At 32.1% G+C, this 19717-nt stretch overlaps 1 protein-coding gene across 1 annotated transcript; it reads right to left on the bottom strand.

Moving 5' to 3' along the window:
* Positions 1–8107: 8107 nt before the first annotated feature.
* LOC128240859 (zinc finger protein 239-like) lies at positions 8108–18127 on the bottom strand. Its single transcript, XM_052957808.1, has 2 exons — positions 18005–18127; positions 8108–10809 (listed from the first exon to the last, which is right to left on the bottom strand). The coding sequence occupies exon 2, from the start codon at positions 10663–10665 to the stop codon at positions 9718–9720; it is 948 nt and encodes a 315-aa protein (XP_052813768.1). The 5' UTR covers positions 10666–10809; positions 18005–18127; the 3' UTR covers positions 8108–9717.
* Between the last annotated feature and the right edge of the window lie 1590 nt (positions 18128–19717).

The raw sequence follows: 19717 nt of genomic DNA, 5'->3' as shown, positions 1-19717 counted from the left end.
ATTGTGTTTTTTAATATGTGTTTATGTTTTATTCCACGGGATGAACCTTTGTATAAACAAAGGGTGGGCCTGTTAATTATTATTCAAATTTATTTATTATACGATATTTGATCGTGTTTTTATTCCTCAAGATGTATCTTTATATAAACAAAGATAAGCCTGTTAATTATAACACAAAAGTGTCTTTTATACCATATTTGATTGTGTTTTTATTCCACTTGATGAACCTTTGTAGAAACAAAGGCTGGGCTTGTTAATTATAATTCAAATTTCTGTATTATACCATATTTGATTGTGTTTTATTCCACAGGATGAACCTTTGTATAAACAAAGGGTGGGCCTGTTAATTATAATTAAAATTTCTGGATCATACCTCATTTAATTGTGTTTTTATTCCACAGAATGAACCTTTGTATATACAAAGGGTGGGCCTGTTAATTATAATACAAATTTATGTATTATACCATATTTAATTGTGTATTTTTATTCCACAGGATGAACCTTTGTATATACAAAGGGTGGGCCTGTTAATTAGAATACAAATTTATGTATTATACCATATTTAATTGTGTGTTTTTATTCCACAGGATGAACCTTTGTATATAGAAAGGGTGGGTCTGTTAATTATAATACAAATTTCTGTATTATACCAATTGTGTTTTTATTCCACAGGATGAACCTTTGTATAAACAAAGGGTGGGCCTGTTAATTATATTACAAATGTGTTTATTATACCATATTTGATTGTGTTTTTATTCCACAGGATGAACCTTTGTATAAACAAAGGGTGGGCCTGTTAATTGTAATTCAAATTTGTGAATTATACTATATTTGATTGTGTTTTTATTGCACAGGATGAACCTTTGTATAAACAAAGAGTGGGCCTATTAGTTATAATTCATATGTGTGTATTATACTTTATTTGATTGCGTTTTTATTTAACAGGATGAACCTTTGTATAACCAAAAGGTGGGCCTGTTATTTTTTAAGCTTGCGTATTATACAATACTTGATTGTGGTTTTTTTCCACAAGATGAACCCTTTTATAGACTAAGGGTGAATATGTTAATTATAATACAAATCTGATTATTTCTTATATTTCTTTATGTTTTATTCCACAGTATGAACCTTTGTATAAACAAAGGGTGGGCCTGTAAATTATAATTCAAATTTGTTTTGTTTTTTTAAATCTGTTTATGTTTTATTCCTCAGGATGAACCTTTGTATAAACAAAGGGTGGGCCTGTTAATTATTATTCAAATGTGTTTATTTTAATATATTTGATTGTGTTTTTATCCGTCAGTATGTATCTTTATATAAACAAAGAGTGAGACTTTAATTATTTATAACACAAAGGTGTCGTTTATACCATATTTGATTGTGTTTGTATTCCAATGGATGAACCTTTGTAAAAACAATGGCTGTGCCTAGTAATTATAATTCAAATTTTTGTATTATACTATATTTGATTGTGCTTTTATTCCACAGGATGGACCTTTGTATAAACAAAGGGTGGGCCTGTTAATTATAATTCAAATGTATGTATTATACTATATTTGATTGTGTTTTTATTCCATAGGATGCCTGTTAATTATCATTTAGGCTTGCGTATGATTCAAAGTTTGTTTGTAATACTATATTTGATTGTGTGTTTTTATTTCACAGGATGAACCTTTGTACAAACAAGGGATGGGCCTGTTAACTATAATTCAAATTTGTTTATTATACAATATTTGATTGTGTTTTATTTCACCGGATGTATCCTTATATAAACAAAGAGTAACCCTGTTAATTATAACACAAAGGTATATATTATACCATATTTGATTGTGTTTTTATTCCACATGATTAATCTTTGTATAAACAAAGACAGGACCTGTTATTAATAATTCAAACTTGTGTTTTACATATATGCGTGTAATTCGTTCCATAGGATGTAGCATTGTATTCGCAAAAAGTGGGCCTGTTCATTATAATTTAAACTTGTGTATTTTACCATATTCGATTGTGTTTTTATTCCACATGATGTATCATTGCATAAACATAGAGTGGGCAAGTTAGTTTTAATCGAAGGTTATTAAACATTGCATTGTTCTGAACAGTACGGAAATATATTTGGATGAGAACACAACTGGGAAACCCATATTGGACGAGCCGTTAGGTGAGTCTAATATGATTTTCCCAGCTGTGTACACATGATGTATATCTTTATACACAAGAAGTTGGTTAGTTAATTTTAATTTACATTTAACATGTGTTGTGTTATCACTTTATGACATACTGTTTCTTCGTAATAGTGGAATGTATACTTTGTACAAACAAGATATGCGCCTGTTGTATACCATCCTAACAAATATTTATTTTGTTTTCACTTGAAACCAGTGAACTATTTTACTTGATTACCTTTTAATAAGAAATGAGTGGGACGATTACTCATTTGTTTAAACAAAGGTTGGGCCTGTGTATAAGATTTTTAGATTTGTGTATAATACTACATAATATGGAGTTTTATTCAATAGGATTTGCATTTGTGTAACGTACTTTTATTTCTGTTAATTTCACTTCATTAACTAAGTGTTTATTTACACATAATGTACCTTTGTGTTGGGTTTGCGATGTTTAATTTTAAACGCAAAATTTAGTTTTCATTGAATGGTTCCAGGATGTATCTTTGTATAAGACATGGGTGGGTTTGTCTGAATTCAATTTATGATGTTTGTGTATTATTCCAAAGGATGTGTAAATAAAAAGTGTGCCAGTTCATTTTGATTTAAAACGCACTTCAAAAGTCTAAACAATCGACCATTGTATGTAAATAAGATGTAGATGATTGATTTGCTGGATTAAACCATAAAATGCAGGCAAAGTGGGGGCGTGTTACTTATTGCATAACACCCATATCTATTGCATATTGGTTTATGGATTATTTTGCACAGATTAACAATAGAGCAAAACAAATTTTTATTTCTAAGTGATTGGCCTTTCATTAGTGTGATAAATTACACGCTAAATTATTGTAGTTTACTTAAATTTTTGCCTCTGAATACAATGGGAAAATACAAATTTAAGTTTCAAAAATGAAATAGTGTGCTTAATACTTTGAAAACCGATCTTTTTATAATCGATTGATTTGATCAGTATATGAAGTGTATTTAAATATAGAAGACGAAGTTTGAAATGGTTATCAATTATCGTAAGGTGCTAAGGCATAAAAATATTTTATTTGTTTATTGAGAAGTTTCTATTACCATAAAATATAATTACATGCTTAAGTACATGTGCACAATCAGTATACGAATCAACGGTATTGTTTAAAGCCACACGCACTTCATTTGAAACTTTGAGATAGAAATAATCAAACAAATGATAAAAAAAATATTCTTAAGGTAATTATTAAAAGGGTATTTCAGGACAAGAAACAAACATTATTTTATTCTAATTTATCAACAGACATTGAGTAAGCAATTACTTGGCCAGTGATATACATGTGAAGCGCATAATTAAATTCCATACACAATATGAAAAGGCTTTATCTTTTATTACTTATTATCACAAGTAATGGCTTGTGATTGATTATTAAGGACTTATATTATTCCTTTCGAACAAAGGGTTGGAACTTGTAAATAATCAATCGAATGAAATTGTGTATAAACAACTTGTGTTTCTTTTTTTATAAATTAAAGTGATTTTTGTAGTTTACTCACGTTTGCTTTATTTTGTAATTTGCTACTTCAGTTGCACGAACAAATATTTATGAATGTATGTGATTTCACGATGCACTGTCGTATACACTTAACAAACTCTCTGGTTATATTCATGAAGGATTAGTTATAATAAAATAAAAATAAATATATAGTGACACATCCAGATGTCAATAAATTATTGTTGACAACGAGCTGAAATAACGTTCAATGATCAACAGACCGGAGTAAATAGTCCCACTTTCCTTGAACTGCAGGCTTAAGCAGCTTATTTCAATTATCCCAAAATATGTATTTCGATTTGATTTTGATAACTGAAGTATTCAATTGTTATTATCATAAAGATAATTCCTTCTCCAATTTGAAGTCTAAAACCTCTTCAGGATGTAAATAATTATATAAAAAAATAGTTTCGAGAAACTGGGACCTGCAAAGTTCAAACACTCAATAGTATCCCTGTGTTTAGGCGTTTGAGCAATAACTATTTTTGGATGAACATAAGCAGAGAGTGGATTTGGGGCCGTATCTATAAAGCATCTATTTTTTCCAACTCAGTGAAATTATATTTTTCAGCTACGACTTTTTGTCTTCAAACGAGCCAATTTATGCGAAAAATGCATGTTTACCAGTCATATAAGACAACATATTAGATCGCAGATTTTTATATTAAAGTAAAAAAAATGATGTTTTATGCATTTTTCTTCAACCGTTAATAACGCTATTAGCCATAAAACATTAATTTTAGAACGGAAATATGAAAATCTGCGACCTGATCTTTTGGCAGCAGTATTTTATTGCTGTTTGGCAGATATGTACGCACAAATTCGCTCATTCCAAAAAAAATAATAATAAAAGCTGTAAAATCTGTAAATCTTTGAGAGTGCAGCTTAAAACGAATGTTGTTCTTTCTTCCACTGTAAATTTATTTCTTTGTTTTTAAAGGCTAGAATATATATCAAGAATTACATGTTATATGAACTTCACGAATAAATGTTTTCTTAATCAGAGTTTAGTTGTAATTTTGTTTGTACGGACAACACAAAGCGTCCTTCTATAATATGAATGACGTTGTGCCAAAACCTTCACAGCTCGAACTCAACTTAAGAGTCTGGATGTTGATGATATCAATAATATAACATTATAAAGTTTTTGAAGGAGGTGATATTGACTTTGGTAAGTGGTCACCAAGTCGGACAAATGGGTTTTCCCCGGGTACTCTCATGGTTTCCCCTACAACACAAGACCATACTCTCGCGCAATTTCGTGCAAACGATAGTGATTACTATAAGTTGCAATAATTTCCACAATCGTTGTAAAATAAATAAGATTAAACTAAATACAATGCTTAACAACGCTTTCTTGCGAAGCCATGTTGCATAACACAACGCGAACCATGTCTCGGAGAAATCTGTCACATTGTCTTTGGGCTCAATACTGACAAAAAAAATATTATGAAAATTCATTTCCCATGATCCGCCGATGTCGGATCTGCAAAATCATTTTTGTCGAACATGACCTCAATAACATAACCCAAATCTGTGAAACACTTTGTCTTAAGATATACGCAGAAAAAAATAGTTCCTCAAAAGGATAGTCAGTGTTCTGTTATGTGTAAGTCAACGTTCTATAGACTAAAAAATCCAACATTCTTTTACACGTGAATACAAGTCCCCTGCTAAAAGAGCGAAAGTATCCGGAAAAAAAACGGATTTTATAAGTTGGAAGTTTATTATTCAGCAAACCATCCCGCCATTTTCACCTTTTTCATAAACTTCTGAACGGTGCTGGGATCCATATGCAAAATATGATAATATCCTTTCGCAAGCAAAGTAATCTCTTTTTCACATGCAAAACAATACAGTCATTATACTGCTTTTATAGTATTTTGATCATATTATTTTTTACAAAAGGTTTCCTTGAGTATTTCCAGTATTCCGCCTGGTTACGAACATTGCATTTTCAAGTTCTAAGTGTCAGAAACTGCATAACCCCTCAACATATCATCAAACTAATGACACGCGTTATTCATCCGCAATACATTGCTGAAAGAAGTGCTATCCCAATCTTACTAACTCCGCAAATCTAGACCTAAAAGACAATGAAGGATCATTAATCCGGTTTACGTTAATGTTTGAAAAATAAGCTTACCATTCCCTTAATTAACGGTATGTAATGTTTATTTCCAAACCAATCTTTAGTTTAACACATGCAACTGGGTCGGGCGTTTTAACATCATATTGTTATTGTTGTCATACTTTGCTGTTTCTAAAGCGAGGTATTGAGTTTTGAAGTAACTACAATTGATTTTGGAAATATTTCTCATCTTAGGTAATCCAACAACCATTAATACAAAAAAGGCCTACTGATAAAGGTTTCATTTCATAAAAATGTATTTTGTATATACCATTTACATATCTTTGAATATTTCTCACTGCGAGCTTTTCATTATTCATAGATTTCCGTATTTAAGAAACAAAAGAATGAATTGGCTATAAAATAAATAAAGTAAAATTTTGTTTTATTTGCTCCCTTTTATAAATCAAATCACAATAGTAGACATTATGGTATAATTCAATAATGTAATCCATTTAAGAAATATTACACACCACTGAGACATTATAAGGACCGGCCAGTCAGCCCCCGAAGGTGTATATGGACCGAGGCGTTAGCCTGTTTTATGACGTCAGCGGTCCATATTCTATGACGTCAGCGGTCCATATTATATTTTTGGCAAAGTCCGGACCAGCCAAAAACATGATATGGACCGCTGACGTCATAAAACTGGATTTTTATTAAAATACATTGATATACGGACCGATCAACTTTATATAAACAAAGAAGGGACATATTCATGTAAGGTATAATATTCGAAAATAGCTCGATGCCAATATCTAAAATGTATTAACACGTCTTTGCATACATGTATGCATGATGGATGGTTTAATTTACAGCTTTGACCGTTTTGACAACTTTTTTCATTTTTATGTCTTGGAATGAGCATATTTTTTGCGAAATGTGTGGAAACTAGTGATATAAGACTGTTTGACAAAAGATCAGATCGATTTTCATATTTCCGTTCGAAAAATGATGTTTTGTGGCTAAATGCGTTACTGACGGTTTACGAACAATGCATACAAAATCTTTTTTTGAACTTAGATATGAAAATCTGCGATTTTATTTATGTCAGCAGTCTTATATCACTGGTTCCACATCATACTTAAATCGTTAACATTGTAATCCTTTACTGAACAAAATCACTTGACCAACACATCATACTTGAATCATTAACATTGAAACCCTTTTCTGAACAGAATCGCTTGACCAACACATCATACTTAAATCATTAACATTCTAACCCTTTTCTGAACAGAATCACTTGACCGACACATCATACTTAAATCATTAACATTGTAACCCTTTTCTGAACAGAATCACTTGACCAACACATCATACTTAAATCATTAACATTCTAACCCTTTTCTGAACAAAATCACTTGACCAACACATCATACTTGAATCATTAACATTGTAACCCTTTTCTGAACAGAATCACTTGACCAACACATCATACTTAAATCATTAACATTCTAACCCTTTTCTGAACAAAATCACTTGACCGACACATCATACTTAAATCATTAACATTGTAACCCTTTTCTGAACAGAATCACTTGACCGACACATCATACTTAAATCATTAACATTCTAACCCTTTTCTGAACAAAATCACTTGACCAACACATCATACTTAAATCTTTAACATTGTTCCCCTCTACTGAACAGAATCACTTGACTTACACATCATACTTAAATCATTAACATTGTAACCCTTTTCTGAACAGAATCACTTGACCAACATGTCAGACTTGAATCATTAACACTGTAACCCTTTACTGGACAGAATCACTTGACTAACACATCATATTTAAATCATTAACATTGTAACCCTTTACTGAACAAAATCACTTGACCGACACATCATACTTAAATAATTAACATTGTAACCCTTTACTGAACAAAATCACTTGAACGACACATCATACTTAAATCATTAACATTGTAACCCTTTACTGGACAAAATCACTTGACTTACACATCATACTTAAATAATTTACATTGTTCCCCTCTACTGAACAGAATTACTTGACAAACACATCATACTTAAATCATTAACACTGTAACCCTTTTCTGAACAGAATCACTTGACTTACACATCATACTTTATTCATTTATATTGTTCACCTCTACTGAACAAAACAACTTGACTAACACACAATACTTAAATCATTAACACTGTAACCCTTTACTGAACAGAACCACTTGACCAACACATCATACTTGAATGATTCATACATCATGTTTTAATCATAAACATTGAACACTGAAAAGCAAGTGTATACATTTATTTCAATAATTTTATTGTATCATCTCCATTAAATAAGTACTAATAGTTACATTTTTCTTTTTCAATAATATATGGAAAACTAAAGGGACAACCCATCTAGTTAAAAATTAAAGTAAAAACCCTGTTTAGAGGTACATAGACAGGACTTAAAGCTGCACACTCACAGATTGAACGTTTTTACATCTTTTTTAATTTTTTGTCTTGGAAAGAGCAAAATTTTGCGTAAATATCTGCAAACCAATGATATAAGACGGCTGACAAAAGATCAGATCGCAGGTTTGCATATTTCCATTCGAAAATTAATGTTTAATGGCTTAAACCGGTGCTAACGGTTAAAGAAAAATGCATAAAACATCATTTTTTTAACTTAAATATAAAAATCTGCGATCTATGTTTTGTCAGCTGTCTTATATAACTGGTTTCCATACATTTTCGCAAAAATTGGCTCGCTCCAAGACAAAAAAATAAAAAAGTAGTCAAAACGTTCAATCTGTGAGAGTGCAGCTTTAAAATATACAGAATATTAGACACAAACTTAAACGTGCATTGTGGAACACCACACACAGACTACAAATGGATAAAAATAGTTTTATCGATACATGATGGAGTTTTTGCCTTGAAACTGTCAGTAAAACACAGTTCACTGAGGGTTTAACCCTCTTTAAAGAGTACTTATAACCTCAGAATATTGGTATGAACTATTTTAACAAATTTGGTGGTTGTGGTTTGAATCCACACCTGAAGAAAATAATATCAAAGATGTTTAAAGGGAATTAATTAAGATTTTGTAAAATGCACTTAATCTTTGTATGACAAAATAAAGTATGGTAAATCATTAGGGGGTTAAAACTAAGATGCTAATGGCTGGAACACTTCAACAAATGTTGATATATGATCATATATTATCTTTCATGCCCACAATTTTTAATAGTGTAAGCATCATGGTTCAAGAAAAGCCTGGATGGTTAATTTGTCCTTATGTTTGTGTAAAATCCTTTTGGGATTAATGTTTTGTTGGCCGGTCTCTAATTTTCCCTCGACTGTTACAGCTTGGGATCGCATCCCATTAAAACCAGATTTTTTTATACTTAAAGTGTATTTCTTCTGCAATTTTGATATCTAAGAGTAAAATAGATTTAATATCGGTATCAAAGAGAAAAAAATTCATAATATAAGTGTTTTCAGATGCATTACCGGGGGGGAAATATTTTGGTGCCAAAACATGAGCGAGTCCTAGATCATAGATGTTTTATATAGATTTTTTTCTTTGTCTTTTCTTAAACAGTCATCAGAATGAATGAATATGGTCTGGTTGAAACACCGTCATGTTTTTTGTCTAAAAAGCGGCATAACTCAACAACTTTTCAAATGAGTTTTTTATGAGCATTGATGCACTGGCTAATACCCGGTACCTTCTCTGGCAACATGCAATTGAGTACCCTTAATATTTTTGGAGTTAAGGCCAACCTTACATGACGAAGACATCACCATGGCCCGTAACCACAATCACTCAACTTTTTTCTTTGAAAAAACAGCCGAGCTAAAATGCATAATTATACATGCTATAATAAATTCCAAACAAAGAGTAAACTGAAACTTTAATGCCTTCTTTTATGTATGAAGTTTCATGTGTCTTTTTAACACAATTTTCCTAACAAAAGCTTCACCACATGTCTCACACTTGTACGGCTTCTCTCCTGTGTGAAGCCTCATGTGAACCTTTAAATGAGTACTCTGCGAAAATCCTTTTTCACAGATAAGACACTTGTGCGGCCTTTCTCCAGTGTGTGTTCTCATGTGCGCTAGCAAATGAAGGTTTTGATTAAAAGCCTCGCCACATGTGTCACACTTGAATGGCTTCTCCCCTGTGTGAACACGCATGTGAACCTGTAAATTTGCCTTTGAATAGAAGTTCTTAGCACACATTTCACACTTGAACGGTGTTTCTCCAGTGTGTACTCGAATGTGAGCCTTTAAAAGATAGTTATTATTAAAAGCTGCTTCACATGTCTCACATTTGTATGGCCTCTCTCCTGTGTGAAGTCTCATGTGAACTCGTAAATATGACTTTTGATTAAAACCATTTTCACAGATTTGACACTTGTATGGCTTCTCACCAGTGTGTTTTGTCATGTGTAACAGTAAATGGCTTTTATGTGCAAAAGCTGAACTGCATGTCTCACACTTGTATGGTTTTTCTCCAGTGTGTATCCTCATGTGTCCTTTTAAGTGTTGCTTTTGAGTAAAAGCCGCATCACATGAATCACACTTGTATGGCTTCTCCCCTGTGTGTATTCGTATGTGTTTTCGTAAATCAGTTCCTTGTGCAAAAGCTGCATCACAGGTCTCACACTTGAATGGTTTCTCACCTGTGTGTCTGCGCACATGGTATTGTAAATGACATCGCTGAGCGAATCCAGCGCCACATGTTTCACATGTAAATGGTTTCTCGCCCTTGTGTTTTTTCATGTGGCTCAGTAAATGCTGGTTATCCATAAAGTCAATGGAACATACTTCACACCTGAATTGCTTCACTTCGTCACTCCCATTCTGTGACATATTTATCTTCTTTGAACAGTCACAAAGAAAAAAACTCCTACTCTCAGTGTTTGTTTGTAAACTATGGTTTTGTGTTAACTCAGTGCCACATGTTGAACCATTTCAATCTTTTTTCTCACTTTTTTCAGATGTGTCTTCCAAAACCTGAAAAAAACCAAACAATTTAAATAATGTCATTGGCATCAGCAGAGTTTTGTTAAGACATTTATATAACAAGTCTTGATGTACTAGCTTTTCAGCCCTCTTCATTTTTATATCCAAGTCAATATAGACTGATCAAATATGAATATTTTTAAGGCACTATTTAAATGACTGAATACACAATTATCCCAATGAATATTTTTTCAAAATGTAAATACAGGTATTGTTCGCATTTTGTTCTTGCCTTTATGCTGTATGAATGCAGTAGTGCAAGCAAGCAAATGATCAAGAAGCGCTATTGCGCTTCATGGAATTTGCTCGCGTGTCATACTGCCCTCATTCAGCATAAACGCAAGAACGAATGCAATCAATCCTTACAGTAAAAAAAATGTTGCTGAAATTTTAAAACCAACATTTAGTACTAAACTATATTTGCCAAATAAATGTCAATCCATCCGTCCCTTTAGGGGTCAGTTGAGGTCATTTGGTCAAAGATAACATGATTGTGTTAATTGTTAATTGTTAATTGGTTGAAATTGTTATTATTTTTAGCAAACTTAAATTTTCTTTATTTTTTGCCTTATTTATCTTTGTTCTGTATTTTGTTAGACAACGGATCATATCATTTCAAAAGAAAAAAATCATACCCTTCCCTCCAATCTTAAATTTAAGTTCATAAGTTTTTAAACCTACATATCATTTTGAATTTTATATATTTGCACTGAAATAATTGCATGTTTGAACGGTATATATTCAATTGTCTGACATTTTTCTTTACCACATGTATGTGATTACATATAGTTTAATTAAAAAAGGTGACTAAAATAGCCATAAATTTCAGGGCAGCTTAGGCCTAAAAAAACATACATTTGGTTCGGGTTACCCGACCCTACCTACGGAATAGGCGCCGACCCTACCGTTTTTATAGTCAGTTTGAAAAAAAAATTGAAAAACTAAAAAAAAAAAAAAAAAAAAAATTTTTCGTTTTTTTTTAATTGCTTTTCAATATGTAGTTTAAACCTTAAACGCTTATACAGATGATTGCTTTAACACCATTCTCCAATGATGAAAATGATATTCTTATATAAAGCCTAATAAAAAAAAAAAAAAAAAAAAAAAAAGCCTACCAACCCTACCTATTTTTGAAAAGGATGTAACCCTAACCAAACAATTTTTTTTTTAGGCCTTATTCAAATTAAACGATTCTATCCATTACTTTTCTTTTAGCATTTACAGTCTACAAAATACATCATTTTAGTTTAAACAGTATTTATTCATATGATGTTATTATCAGCCTAGCATATTACAAGTATACAGTATACATCATTTTGTGCAGGTAAATATCAGGTGCGGATCCAGGATTTGACGTAACTGGGGGCGTAACTAAGGGGGCATAACCTTTGACATGTGACCCTCCCTCAGAACCGAAGTTTATTTGTTTTAAAGTTTGTGCAGGGGGGATTGTGCAGGGGTAATTTTTTTATCAATATCTGGTCCAAAATAGTGCATTTTGGGTGTATTTTATTACATATTTTCTCTTATGTAAACCTGTATGATTAAAAAGTGGAAGGTCTCCAGGTGCGCTCCACCCCACCCTTGGATCCGCTAGAGAATGTTTTCGAATGAAATCAACCTTTAATCCTTTCCTTGGACTGCACTGTCCTAAATACTAAATTTTTAATTATTAATATATACATGTAGTACACAATTGTTGCGTTAACAATGAATACTGGCAAAACCATTAGATTTGAAATAATTATTACGGTTCAAGAATCAATGTTTAATTATCCAAATACACAGAAGGTTCCAACAGGAATAACTACAACACCAATGATATATCTCAAACAGAACTGGTATACACATGTTGAGAAACTTATCTCACACTATATCAGTGAAACCCACTGTTTTTATTAAATGCTTGCCTATGGGAAATCAAACCATTGGCCCTGGTCCGCCTGAAGCGCAATGCTCCACTTTTTATGGTAGGGGTGTCAAGTTCATTTATCTTTACAAAAAGTAGAAAACCATTAAGAATATATATAACTTCTTTCGTATCAATTTATTATTTACCAGTTATGTTTAGACATTCAAAACTAAAACCATAGCACTTATATTTAAAATACAAAAAATCGTTCTAAATAAGTGATAGTGGTAACAGCGATAGCCGAAAATGGTTCAATACTTTACAAATTTTACTGATTCAGAAATGATTTTTTACACAGAACTTAATGATTTAAGGAACAGTCTTCCTGAAATATGCCGGTTGGCCACAGACATGTCGGGCAAATTTTTTACGGGTCCGGCAGCTTTTTCATAAATGACAGTCCGGATGACAAACTTTTTTGAGAGGACTAAATTACAAAAAGGTACCTAAAACGAAATGTCTGTTAAAACTGTTTGCTGATTATTTGCCTAAGGGAAAGTCAGTCAATCCCATATTGATATTTGACGTCACATAACATTTTATTACAAATGTTTCGATTGGTATGTCATTTACAACAAGACAGAATCAAAATCGTCAGCACTCAATATGCTTCGTCTTCGGTCAAAATTGCAGCGATTGGTAGAATTACCGAAGACCGAAAAAACAGAAAACACCTAAATGGCGGTGGTCTTTTTTCAAATAATTGCGAGACTAATCGGTAATGCACCAGTCAATTGTAACCATGCCCCACCCCCCTAGGTCCATGGGCGTCCTGGGGAAATGGGCCATGTTTTTACCTTCCAGGTGGCCACATAGTGCCTGGTGAATGCGGTAGTTTTGTCTGTGTGCCCCATTTGGCAAGATTATACCAGCTTTTCGTCCCCACGGGACAGGGATTTTACCCGGGCTTGGCTGGACGGAAAGTCAAAGTCCCCACTATTCCCCGGACTTGTGGGGGCGGTGGTTACAATCAGCTGGTGCATAATTGTGTTGTTTGTTTTCTTAATGACTAGTCCATTTAGTGTTTCTAAAGTTGTTTTTGTGAATTAAATCTGGAAAGCATAAAAAATAGTGCATATTCTTTTTTTGGTACTAATTACTGACATATTTGTTCGGACAGCCGCTTCCGAATATTTATCGGCGGGCAAAAACTTCCAATGTGCCTGGCGGATAGGCAGAATTCTTACAATTTAGGGAAGATTGAAAGATCAGTTGAAAAAGTGAGATTGGAAGATAGAAAGCCAACATCATGCAGATTAATTCAAATCTGAGTGAGCCAAGATAAAAATCCCCCGGAATTAAAAAAATTACATCAGGGAATAATGACAAAGTGAAACTACAGTCTGTGAGTAAAACTGAATGTAAAGAAACAACTCCACAAGAGCGAAATTTCTGTTTAAAAAAGGTTTGATAAATGCTAAAAGGAAACTTTAACAACAAGTGATCAATTAATGTGTAGTAATGATCAAAGGCAAAGAAATATTACTATTTTGGAAAAGGAAGAATAATATTCAGTCAATTCTCTTATTGTCTGAATATCATAGCTGATAGTATTAAGCAGAATTTATTAAAAAACCTTGAAGGAAGGTGAATTTAATTTAATTGTCTCAAAAACATATTTTTCCAATGACATATTTTGTTCTGCAAGTGCATTACAGAATGTTATGACAGTGTATCATAAGAACATGATAAATCATGACATAAAATAATTTTGTATAATGAAAAAGTAAGAGGTTTTCATAGCAAAATATATGAATACATTTTTTCGTACTTGCATTTAAAAATACTTTAAAAATTTTTGCCAACTTAGACCTGCTAAAAAAAAAACCTGAATAATTTCACAAGGTTATTTCTTATTTATATTGTGTTTATAATTATCATCATTGTATTCATATTCAATCTCATCATTTCATCATTTTATAAAGTTTCATGTTTTATCATGTTTTTAGGATCTCAAGATGTTTCATATTTTTAGATTTATGTTAACAGTATTTTATGTACAGTATCTTATGTCTGTGTTTAACCAAATTTCAATACTTTTAATCTCAAAGCAAATTGATTTTACAACTGAAAGGTCTGACTGACCATCTGGCCTTGACAATATTACATTTGTACAAATATTCATTACTGGTCCAGACAACTATTGTATAACACTATTTAACAATTACTGACAAGTTATTACCTTATTATGCAACAACGTCTGTCTTTTCGAGTATTTATACTTGGTTTGAATATAGACCATCAGACTTGAAATATCAACTGTTTGGCTCTCTTCAAACCAGGTAAGAACTTTTCTTATATTATTCTTAAGTAACTTTGTCATGTTTTCTTACATATTGAAATATATAAGTTCTGTTCTTTTATTTTAAGTACAAGTTTTATTTAACATTTAAAGATAAATTATATTTTAAATATTGACTGTTAATATAAGTTTAACAAATTATGTTCATTTATTATTACAATTAATATTAGTTATGTACTGTTGTTTCATTATCATTTAAATACATTACTGGCATGTTACTCTGGCTAATGAACACATTTATGTTTTAACCAATTCCCTTTTTGTTAAGTACCTCTCAACTAAAATGCTAAGCGAGTTTTATCATAAAAGATACTATTTTATAAGTACAATTTATCAGTGTTCATTTACCAGAAACTGCCAATTTAGTCATTATTGTTTTCATGTATATTCACTAGTAATGTAAAATAAAGAGACTTAAAATATCAACTGTTTGGCTCTCTTCAAACCAGGTACCCTCCAAACCAAGGCACAAGTGGTCTTAACGACAATAATATAATAATCAGCCAGGACTTTGACATACAGTCAACAATAACAACAACTAAATCACGAACGGCTGAAAATACTACCAAAATCCCCCATTAATTTTCAGCCTTTTTAAACAAATCTCCCTGAATAGTCTCCAGAAAATAAGGCATGTATGTGAGTGAGGGACTAACATTTAGGCAAAAAAAAAAACCCTGTGTTTCCAGTAACCCGACCGACCCAATTTTCCTCACCGACCCTAATTTTTTTTTAGACATAAAAGTAAAAAAAATTATTTATTTTTTAAATTCTATCCTAAAATATATCGTCATTACTTTCGTTGTTTGTCTTTCAATGTCCCCGAAGAATACACTTTCATTCCTGATTATGTACAGTACACTCCACGCGGAACTACCACTTTCCGTTTTCCTCGGCGGATTTTGGTCATCGCGGACACGACATCCAATTGATCATAATCCTCTTTCCTCGGCGTGTTTACTCGTTCAACCAACGAGGCTGATCGGTGAACCGTATAATTACAATCGCAGCGTTAATCGGAGGTAAAAATACTGCGAAACTCGAAGGAAAACCGATAAGAATCTCCCACTGTATCTAATTTTGTTTAATTTATTTGATAATTTTTGCTACACCCGTAATTATTTATAAAAATAATTTATTTCGCATACCTAATTTTCAGACACCCAAAGGACATCAATTGTAACTTTTACACTTACCAAGTTTCACAGACAAAGATTATCTATCTATCTACCTAACCGTATACACCACTGTGACAAGTTAATTAGTAAATACCCATCCTAAGCGATGTATTGCATGTAGAAAGAGGAAGTGTGAAATATTTATTGGAGGATTGAATAAACAACAAGGGCAATCTAGGGATTAAGAAAACAAAGACATGATATTTTTGTAAAATGATCTGCCAATAAACTTTAAAACTTGTACCACACTTATAGACTTTAAGAAGCAATTATGTACAGTTATACTTATTGAATCATCAATAAAAGTCAACACGTTCAATGATATATACAGGGCCCTCGCTCTATTTCGGGGGAAGGGGCCCACAGCCTTTTTGAGGGGGAATTTTCCGGTCGTTTTCCCAAAATAGGGGAATTTGTATTATAGGGGATTTTGTATTAATAGTTAACTACAAAGGTTTCAAACAAACATTATACATTTAAAACAATCTTTAATCACTGAGTAACATTGCAAACAACTTCACATCAATTTAATCACTTGAACAGTCAACTTAGAATTTAACCATTCTATCTTTTTTTCTACCGAAGTAGGCAATGGCTTCGTTCAATTGTTCATCAGTCAAACATTCCTATAGTGCTTTGTTAAAATTCAGGGAAGTTGTATCCTGTGTTTTTGGTGCATAACACCAAGCAGATTAACGACCTAGAGGTCCATTCGCAAAGAGCTAGGGTATCGCATATGGATCTCCTTGTGTCAATCTTCTTACATGAAAACGCCGTTTGTTTCGTTAACTTTTTTCGATATGATTTCGAATTGTGCGACATTTTTCACAAACGGAAGTAAACAACGTAATGAATTAGTGCGCATGCGCATTGGCAAGGGAACTAACACCGTATTATTCGCGTTAATTCCCCTAGCGCACAATGGCGCGTAGTTTAAAAAAATTGACGATCTTTTTGCATTTTTTAAACCAATTTGTTAGGGGGAATTTTCAGCTCTGAAGGGGGAAAAAAAGATACTTTTTCGAGGGGGGACGGCAGCCGAATTTCGGCGGTAATTTTGGACGATCGAGGGCCCTGTATATAGGTAAATAATTAATGTGATGAATTAAAGTTGGAAATGCAATATTTAAGTTACATTCGAAAACACCACTCAGACACATTAATCCTGCATAACATTTACATGGAAGGTGTAAGATGAGTTTTTCTAGCACCAGTCACATGACTGGAAACACCGGTCCGGAATGCAAGAAAATAAATAGTAATATTATGCATCAATGTTGAATAATAATTACAAAATTATTCAATATATACTCGACAGTTATCTAAAGTGGATTGAATTTGTCATTAGAGTCATTATTTTCACATAAATATATTCTGGGTCAAGAATACATGTATACAACCCGTCAGATTTGTCCCAGATTTACAGATATCAGGATACTTGATAAACAATCAACACATGTTAGTGCTTTATGATATCTGAACATTTGGCATAATGACATCAATAAATATGTGTTTAATGGTAGGCAATAATATTTTCACAGAAATTGGAAATCATAACAGAGATAATTTCAAAATTGTGGCCGTGACTGAGGATTCTCTACGCAAGGACAGTTCGCTACTTTTTGCTGGGATGGTGGCATAACGAGTGTGCCATAGTTAAAAAATCGTCAAAAGACTCGTTGACGGCCGTTTAAGTGGACTACTAAATATAACTGGGAAAAATAGAATGTCAAGGTTAGCTTAGGTTAAAATAAAATTGAATGTCTGAATAAATCTACACTTCATTAACTTTACCTTGCCTGGTGCCAGTTAACATTATAAGCGAGAGTTGATGGAGTAATGGCTGCAACTATAGATGTATGTCGTTTTAATTACTGTACAGTTTTGGGTCACGCAACAATTATAAATCAGATCATGGCAAATTTATTACTAAGGGACGTAACTGCATTTACAATCGCTGCCATTTGCCGGTATCCGGCACCCTAATCTTCTATGCAGTGGTCTCTCCATACAAGAAATATCGAAAATCTACGCGATCAATACGTTGGCATTTGAAGCGAAGCTAAATGTTTGATAAAAGTTCCGTTACCATTTTGTAACATTTTAGTTAATATTAAATATATAACAAATCACACGTATATATTTATATATGTAAAAATCCAGACCCATAGGCTGTATTCAAATGCAAAACCTTTCTGAACAATTCGAAAAGATATAGAGGACAACTATTTGTTTAAGTGTAAAATCGCAATATTTTTCAAAGAGTGAGCATTAAAAAGAGGATATTTGTTCATTTCAGTGAAATATCGTATTTTATTTCCAGATTGTCATAGAAAAACGTGACTTTTAAATCACTGCCCCGGGTATGACTAAAATACGAAAATAAGGTTATTTTTGATAAAAAAAGAGTTATTTTTGCGAAAATAACATTTTTGACAAAAATTTAGTCAGTTTTTGGATAAAATATATATATATATATATATATATATATATATATATATATATATATATAAATATATATATATATATATATATATATATATATTATTTTTTTTTGGAGGGGGGGGAATCATTCGGAACTCCTCGGCCATTTTTTTCAAAAACAACCTCGGATGTATGCAGGTACATCAGTTGAAGTAGTTCGTAAAATTTTGAATTATATCATTAATTAAATGTAGTGTTTTAGAGTTGTATTTATTGATCTAAGTTTAAATTGATTGCCATTGAATTGTATTATTGCAAACATATGTAAGAATCCCAAGAGTAATGTCACAAAGTTTAACTGCTAAATAAAATTACTACGCGATCTACTTGCAGCGGACTTAAACGTACCACTTTTTGAGTATGTAAACCGTCCAAATACATCCGAGGTTGTTTTCGATAAAATGGGCGAGGAGCTCCGAATGGGGGGGGGGGCAATAAGTTTTGGTAAAACTCGGAAAATAGGGTAAGTTTTGGCGAAAATAACATTTCGGAAAAAAATGTAGTTAGTTTTTGGATAAAATAAAGTTATTTTCGCGGATATAAGTTTTGGTAAAAATCTGAAAAAGGGTTAGTTTTGGCTAAAATAACATCTTTGACAAACATGTAGTTAGTTTATGGCTAAAATAAGGTATTTTCGTGAAAATAAGATATTGGTAAAAATCTGGAAAGTATTGGCGAAAATAACATTTTTTGAAAATTATGTACTTAGTTTGGGCTAAAATAAAGTTATTTTCGCGAAAACAAGATTTTGGTAAAAAACCTGGAAGGTATTGGCCTAAATAACATTTTTTTGATAATTATGTACTTATATAGTTTGGGCTAAAATAAAGTTATTTTCGCGAAAATAAGATTTTGATAAAAATCTGGTAAGTTTTGGCGAAAATACCATTTTTGACAAAAATGTAGTTAGCTTTTTGATAAAATAATTGTTTTGGGGGTGAAATTTAATTTGACATTTTAATTTTTCGAATTTTCTTTAAAACTTAACCATAAAAATCGGGATGAGCAATACTATCAGCAATG

This window comes from Mya arenaria, chromosome 7, assembly GCF_026914265.1.
Source record: "Mya arenaria isolate MELC-2E11 chromosome 7, ASM2691426v1".
Classification (NCBI taxonomy): Eukaryota; Metazoa; Mollusca; class Bivalvia; order Myida; family Myidae; genus Mya; species Mya arenaria.
The sequence above is the reverse complement of the archived record's forward strand: the minus strand, read 5'-3'. Positions and strand labels throughout refer to the sequence as shown.

What these genes read in the sequence shown, in the direction of transcription:
- LOC128240859 (XM_052957808.1), bottom strand. Translation starts at nt 10,665, where the DNA reads ATGTCACAGAATGGGAGTGACGAAGTGAAGCAATTCAGGTGTGAAGTA.